The sequence below is a fragment of the Colobus angolensis genome, unplaced genomic scaffold (genome assembly GCF_000951035.1).
Source record: "Colobus angolensis palliatus isolate OR3802 unplaced genomic scaffold, Cang.pa_1.0 Scaffold20, whole genome shotgun sequence".
NCBI classification, from domain to species: domain Eukaryota; kingdom Metazoa; phylum Chordata; class Mammalia; order Primates; family Cercopithecidae; genus Colobus; species Colobus angolensis.
The window spans coordinates 12,927,031-12,934,687 of NW_012115155.1; the positions used below are offsets into that span (position 1 = coordinate 12,927,031).

Here is a 7,657-nt window from a genome sequence, read left to right on the forward strand (position 1 = left end):
CGCGTCAGCCCCGCGCCCCCAGCGGCCCGTGGCCCTCCCGATTCTCCCGCAGGGACGAGGCCGAACGTGGCCGCCCCGGGGAGGCAGTAAAATCAGCTCCCCGCCAAGTGTGTTTGCTCAGGTAAACCCTGCTTGTTAGGGACATGAAACAAACGACCAGGGCTGCGGCCTGCAAACCCAGCTTGCTCTCTCCCTTCCTTTCACATGTTAACCTCTGGCTGTGGCTTCACCTGACAGTGATTAAGCACAGGCCTCCCGGGCGGGACCACCCACGGGTGTGATGACGCCAAACCCACCGGCGAGGGGCCTCCTGGGGACGCCGTGTCTGCGATAAGCCAAGCAAGGGTCCACTGTTATCTTGGCTTGGGATACTTATTTTCAACACATTTAAATCACAGTTCTCTAGATCTGCAGCAGAATAGCCATTGAAGAGCAAACACGACGTTTTGCCAATGAAAGAATAAAACTTTTTAACACCTCACTAGGAACTGTCTCTAGCTTTATAGCTTTATAAGTGCATCATCATTTGAAGGTAACAAAATGCTCTCCTTGAATTTTATCCTGAATTTATACTACCTATTCTTATATCTTAAACTCTGAGTCCGCAGACTGAGATGAGGCCCCAGATTTTGTAGGCAGCGCAACTTACCCTCTCCAAAAGCCCGGGAGTAGGGGAGTGACTCCTCCGGCCCCCAGCCCTGGGCGCTCCCAGTCACCTCCCCCAAATGACTGGAGGTCCAGTTGAGCGGTGACTGTTGGTGCTTCTGAGTGGCAACCTTGGTGACTTCCTCTCTACGGCCGTTATGTTTCTCTTTTTGATAGCCTTTAAAAAATACTGAAAATGTGAGACTGATAATGATTGAGAAACAAATATTTTATGCAATTAAAACTGAAATTATGAATAAAATGTTTCTTACTGTTTCCCAAATTGGTGATCTGTAATGCCAAACTGACTGTAAACAGAAACCTAGAATATTTAAAGAAAATCATTGAAGTTGAAAATGTCTTTAAAAGTGTAAGCAGAAATTCACAGATACATAAAAATACAATGCAATCATTATATATAAATATTAAATTATGTAAAATAATTATAATGAATAAGGCAATCATTTTGTAACTTGTAGGTTTTTGTTAATTTTGCTATGGCTTAGCAAGATTTTGAGACAGAAAGTGTACACCTCCTTTAATGAACAGTGGCTCATGTGCTATGATTTATTCTGAGGCTCTTAAGACCCCCTCTTGGCTCTAAGATCTCATGACCTCTGTCCTTACCTGACATGGTGCCTCCAGGTCATTTTTGGTTTGAGAGTCTCCTTCTCTGAGTGCATTGAAGATCAGTTTCCAGGAAAGCTGAGTCTGAAGAGACTCTGCATTTGAAGGTGTCTTTACTCCAGACCCCAGGGACTGGAGTAAGAATGGATAAGTACGGAGGGTGTGGATGTTCCTTTCCCTTCCTCAGCCAGGAGAAACGGGATGGTATCTTGAGTTCTACAGCCCCTGAGCTAGGGTTGGGGGTGCAGTGACAGGCAGGCCCCTCCACGCCTGAAGGACGATCCCCTCTGAGACCTGGCTGGGGGTGGGGACTCGGGCCAACTCCCCCGAGCAGTGTTTACAGTGCTGACAGCAGCAGGAGTGACCAATCCCTGGGGTAAAACATTGGTATCCAAGGTGACGAGCCATTTTCTCACTGAAAAAAAAAAAAAAAAACAACATGAACAAAAAGCTTTCATAGGAAGATGGAGATTTTCTATCGCGTACTCCTTGTACTGGGAGATGGTGAGCGGCCCTGCGGGAGAGGGAGCTGCAGTGTGGGGCACAGGCCACAGCCTCGGGTCCCAGCTGCCCTGAATGGGGAACACGAGGATAAGGGAACGCATGTCGCCCCTGCTTTAAGAGAGGCCCCGTCACTCCGCAGATGGTGCCTTTTCTCTGTGCCCGGCAAGTGGGGGAGGGGCGCTGCCCCCATCTACTATAGGACCCTCTAGGGTAGGCGCTATTATTATCCCCTGCATGAAAAGACAGAAAGGGTGGCTTAGAGAGTTCCAGTCCCTTGGCAGTTCCATCTCTGAAAAGCATGAATGGCGCAGATACGATGAGATACCCACAGGTATTTAAGGCAACCACAGGGAGCCCTTGGGAGCACAGGGGTAACTGCAGCACCTGCCCTCGCCCGAGGAGTCTGCTGAATCCAAACGGAACTCAAGGAGGGAGCGATTTGTGGTCTTTTCTAGCACCTTCTAAATCTGTTTTTCTAACTACGGGAATAGGGACTGAGGCCCTTTTATCAGCACTAAAGAAGACCCTTTGCAACCCAGTGTTGCAAATTGTTCTGTGATTTTAATGTAAAAACTTATTTCTAAAAATAGGATTCTTCCTCCAAGGCTGAAATCATCTTCAATGGTGATTTAATTTCTTACACCTTTACACGTGAGGTTTATTAAAGAGGCTGTTAAATAAAGCAATGGGAAATTGGAGGACCGGGCTGTCCCGGGGACCTCCCAGCAATGGGTCCTGTGGGCTGCCAGGACCAGGTCAAGGCCAGAAGACCTGAGTGGGCAGAGCATATGGAGGAAGGTGCCCCAGAACTTCATCAAGCATCTGTAAGTGGAGTCATGAGACAAACCCCTTGTTAATTTTGTTTTTTTAGAGGCAAAGTGTCACTCTGTCACCCAGGCTGGAGTGCAGTGAGCGATCATAGCTCACCACATCCTCGAACTCCTGGGCTCAAGTGATCCTCCCACCCCAGCCTCTGAATGGCTAGGACTACAGGCTCGTGCCCCTATGCCCAGCTAATTTTTTTTTTTTATTTTGTGGAAATAGGGTCTTGCTATGTTGCCCAGGCTGTCCTCTAATTTCTGGCCTTAAGCGATCCTCCTGCCTCTGCCTCCCAAAGTGTTGGGGTTACAGGCACAAACCCACCATGCCCGGTGAAAAATACACTTTTTTTTTTTGAGACAGAGTCTCACTCTGTCACCCAGGCTGGAGTGTAGTGGCGCGATCTTGGCTCACTGCCAGTTTTGCCTCCCGGGTTCACACCTTTCTCCTGCCTCAGCCTTCTGAGTAGCTGGGACTACAGGCGCCCACCACCACGCCTGGCTAATTTTTGTATTTTTAGTAGAAATGGGGTTTCACCGTGTTAGCCAGGATGGTCTCAATCTCCTGATCTCCTAATCCGCCCGCCTCGGCCTCCCACAGTGCTGGGATTACAGGCATAAGCCATCGCACCTGGTCAAAAAATACACTTTTAAACTCAATGGTTACTACTGGTTAATTACATCATTTTATTATCTGTAAAAGTAAGTACATTTTATGACTTTAAATTAATAGAATCTTCTGCATGAGCTGAATTGTTTGTGTACTAAAGTGAAGATGTATATAAACTAGAGGATTGTATTTTTTGTCTAAATAAGTTTTAAAACTGTTCACTTTACAGAGTGATGTTGAAACCAAACCTCTCTAACAATATGAAAGCTTTAAAAGCAGCCTCTAAAATCTAACTTTCCCCCATAGTTTATTTATTAAATTTTACCTTAGTGGACAAAGGCTGGGAGAATGAGCCAATAAGCCCAGGTTCAGCAATTCAGTATCAGCCTTGGCCAATCTTATCCCATTTGTTTCCTCCCTAACTTTTTTCTTGAAGTTTTAAAAACTCCAATACATCATGACATTTCATATGTAGAGTAAGATTTTGAAAATCTGCACTTTATAAGTGGAAACTAGGGGAAAAAAATGTCTTGCCAGCAAGACAGAACTGAGAGGCAAGAAATAGCAGTGCGATATGCTTAAGCTGCTTGCTCTGTGAAGGGCCGATGGCCTGGCGATAAAGCTTCTGATGACCTATTTTCGCCAAACTGTCACTTGCTCTCCACACAAAGCTTTGTGGTCCCAGGTTGCCAAAGGGTTTTGCATTTTACTGCTGAGGAGCTGCCCTGTTTGCCATCAAGAAGCCCAGCTGGAAGCGTTGCCGGGAGCACGGGAAGGGTGGAGGTGGGTCCCTGCCAGGAAAGGCCTCTTTCCTCCTTATCAGCTGTAAACAGATAAGGCTGGAACCGACCCACCCATCAAAACTCCAGTGGAATGTTCTGGCTCATAGAGTGTGTGGGACCAGAACCAGGCCAGGACTGGAGGCCCCGTCAGGGTTCTCGGCACATCCATCATGCAGAAAAATGCTCTGCAACAAGTTAGGTGTGAAGGGATTCTCTGAGGAGGACTTGAAAGCGATGGCTGTCCAAGCAGGCTGCCCCCTGGCACCTGTGGGGAGTGAGAAACACCTTTCTCCATCCTCCTGGCTTCTTGGGCGGGGCTGCCGTCTGTCTCCACACATTTTCCTCATCTAGAGATTGCATGTGAGGGGAATCATGCAGTATTTTCCTTTTGCGTCCGGCCTATGCCACATAGCATAATGTCTTAGGTCCATCCGTGCTGTAGCGCCCATCAGGGCTTCATTCCTTTTGTGACTGAATAATAAATATTTCACGACACGCATCCACCCCGTTTTGTCTATTTGTCATCTGTTGACGCATACTTGTTTTTTCTACTTTTTGGAAGAGCACAGTGAGAAGACAGCTATTTACATGCCAATGAGGGAGGACGCGAGGGAACTCAAATCTGGTGATGCCTTGATTTCAGACTTCCAGTCTCCAGAGCTGTGAGAGGAAACATTGCTGTGGCTCAGGACTCCCAGCCTGCGACATTTGGTTAGGGCTGCCCGAGCTGACGGATATACCATGTTTTTGTTTTTCCATGATTGTTATGTATTATGTTATTTAGTAATTTTTGCTGCATGTAGAGTGCATTTGTACTGGTGGCTTTCCAGAAGTACAGAGAACATCTTTTACGCAGGGTCCTTACAGAGACATTTTCATTCATGGGGGGGACTCTGCAGACAGTCCTCACAGGCAACGGCGTGAGTCTGGCTGATGTTCCTTTTTTTTTTTTTTTTGAGACGGAGTCTCGCTCTGTCGCCCGGGCTGGAGTGCAGTGGCCTGACCTCAGCTCACTGCAAGCTCCGCCTCCCAGGTTCACGCCATTCTCTTGCCTCAGCCTCCCGGGTAGCTGGGACTACAGGCGCCCACCAGCTCGCCCAGCTAGTTTTTTTGTATTTTTTAGTAGAGACGGGGTTTCACGGTGTTAGCCAGGATGGTCTCGATCTCCTGACCTGGTGATCCACCCGTCTCGGCCTCCCAAAGTGCTGGGATTACAGGCTTGAGCCACCGCGCCCGGCCAGGCTGATGTTCCTTTAAACCAAATGGTGAACCTGAACTGTTGTGTGGCCCTTCAGAAAGCCCAGCACAGTCTGAGATGCTCATTTTGGCCACCAGACAGCGACCATATTGGACAGAACACCACCTCCGCAAGCAGCCGGCACTCCAGCCTGGGTGACGGGGTGAGACTCTGCCTCAAAAAACACACACACAAACAAAAAAAACAATGAATCATGTGAATCTGGGAGGCAGAGGTTGCAGTGAGCTGAGATCGTGCCACTGCACTCCAGCGTGGGTGACAGAGTGAGACTCTGTCTCGAAAAAAAGAGAGAGAGATTGGATCTTTCAGGGAGATAGGCAGTCGCACACTGAAGGACAGGCCTGGCATGCAGGGGCCCTCCTGGGAGCACAGGCTCACGAGGGGAATCAGCCTGTCCTCAGCACCAGGCTCAGAGCTGGGCCAGGCATCAGGACCATTTTATCTTCCCATGGCAGTGCCGGTGCCGCTGCAGAGCCCTGGGGACTGGGACACAGAGAAGCACCCTCCCTCAGGAGCTTCCTTTTCAACTGCGTGGCACCCTGCAGTGCCTGAGCGCTTTCACCAGAAGCATTTGGGCTTGGAAGGATCTTTCCTGCCCTTTCCTCCACCCAGCCCCCACACCCTCCACTGCCAGCCCCGTGGCCTCTCCCCTGCACCAGCACCTACGACCTCCCCTAGGGCAGGAGGGAGAGGGTGAGAGCGGGAGTCCCCACTTTTTGTGACCTGCTGTCTGTTAGAGGTGAGTCCAGGCCCACTCTCAGGGTGGGGGTAGCACATCGGCCTGAAGACCAGGAAGGACTCTTTGGGGCCCTGTCAGAGACTCAGCCACACACATAGATTAAACTCGTTTTGCCATATTTGTTATTTTGTTTTTAGTGAAGAATTTTAAAGTAAATTACATACATCATGACATCTTCTTCTCCCTGAGTATTTTCATATTTAGGATGTCTGAAAAGTGAGGCTGTGTTCCCACAATCTGTATTAGATGGAATGGAACTAACAACAGTGCTCCAGGACCCCGGACCATGCAGCCTAAATTCCATTTGGGGATGAGATGCCTTTTTGTCTCAGAGTCCCAAGCGGTAAGCACCATGAACCCCTCCGTTGATATCTCAATCTTCCTTTTTCTTGGATTTTATTCTCAATTTCTAACTTCTAAACTTGTAATTAGATTATATCTCATTTAATATTATTTGTTAAAGCTGATTTATTCTAAAATCTGATGAAGCAAAAGTCTGGATTTTGCCTCAATATAATAAGAACCACTTAATTATAAACATTTATGCAGGGCTTTGCTAACCTGCATTTTGTTCTTGGTATAACCACATGTCTTTTGGCCCCTTAAAAGGTAATCTTCTATACGAAGCACTTCCATACAGATCTACGAGAAGAATTAACTTTGAAACTAGTATTTTATTGGTGGAGGATGCCCTGCTGATGAAACTGTGAATCAACCACATTTGCTCATAGATAGCAGTTGGCATAAAAAGAGCTTAACACTAGTCCCTCCAGACTGCACACCAATGTTCTGGATTTCACAGTGAGACTCAGAGGGTGCGTGGGTTTTGTCACCTGCAGCTCTGGGATCCAGCCAGTTGGGCTGGGGCTTCCTCCATGTTTAAATTTGAAAGGTTGGCCGGGCATGGTGGCTGAAGCCTGTAATCCCGGCACTTTGGGAGGCTGAGGCGGGCGGATCAGGAGGTCAGGAGATTGAGACCATCCTGGCTAACATGGTGAAACCCCGTCTCTACTAAAAATACAAAAAATTAGCCGGGTGTGGTGGCGGGCGCCTGTAGTCCCAGCTACTTGGGAGACTGAGGCAGGAGAATGGCGGGAACCCAGGAGGTGGAGCTTGCAATGAGCCAAGATTGTGCCACTGCACACCAGCCTGGGCCACAGAGCGAGACTCTATCTCAAAAGAAAAAAAAAAGAAAAAAAGAGAGAGTTAATAAAATGAACAATCTTTTTTGAGGGACAATTTTAAGGTTTTAAGATAAAAAGTAATAACTGGGCCAGGCACGGTGGCTCGCACCAGTAATCCCAGCACTTTGGGAGGCCGAGGCAGGTGGATCACCTGGAGTCGGGAGTTTGAGACCAGCCTGGCCAACATGGTGAAACCCCATTTCTACTAAAAATACAAAATTAGCAGGGCATGGTGGCACATGCCTGTAATCTCAGCTATTCGGGAGGCTGAGGCAGGAGAATCACTGGAAACCGGGAGACAGAGGTTGCAGTGAGCCGAGATCGCGCCATTGCACTCCAGCCTGGGCGATAAGAGCAAAACTCTGTCAAAACAAACAAAAAAAACAAAAAACAAACAGCAGCAACAACAACAAACCAAACCAGTAATAACCATACTTTTACATAAAATGCAGAGACAGATTTTCTTTTCTTCAGGCCCAGATTCAATAAG

The 7,657-nt window shown here is 47.9% G+C and overlaps 1 protein-coding gene across 1 annotated transcript in view; it reads right to left on the reverse strand.

The window, feature by feature from the left end:
• The window catches only part of LOC105511565 (cryptic protein-like), a 24,276-nt gene extending 22,594 nt beyond the window's left edge, over positions 1-1,682 (reverse strand). The window contains exons 1-4 of the mRNA XM_011941725.1: positions 1,273-1,682; positions 918-967; positions 650-823; positions 231-325 (exon numbers count right to left, since the gene is read on the reverse strand). Coding sequence (XP_011797115.1) covers positions 231-325; positions 650-823; positions 918-967; positions 1,273-1,328 — 375 coding nt within the window. The 5' untranslated portion in view covers positions 1,329-1,682. The remainder of the gene's footprint in view (positions 1-230; positions 326-649; positions 824-917; positions 968-1,272) is intronic.
• Positions 1,683-7,657: the final 5,975 nt, after the last annotated feature.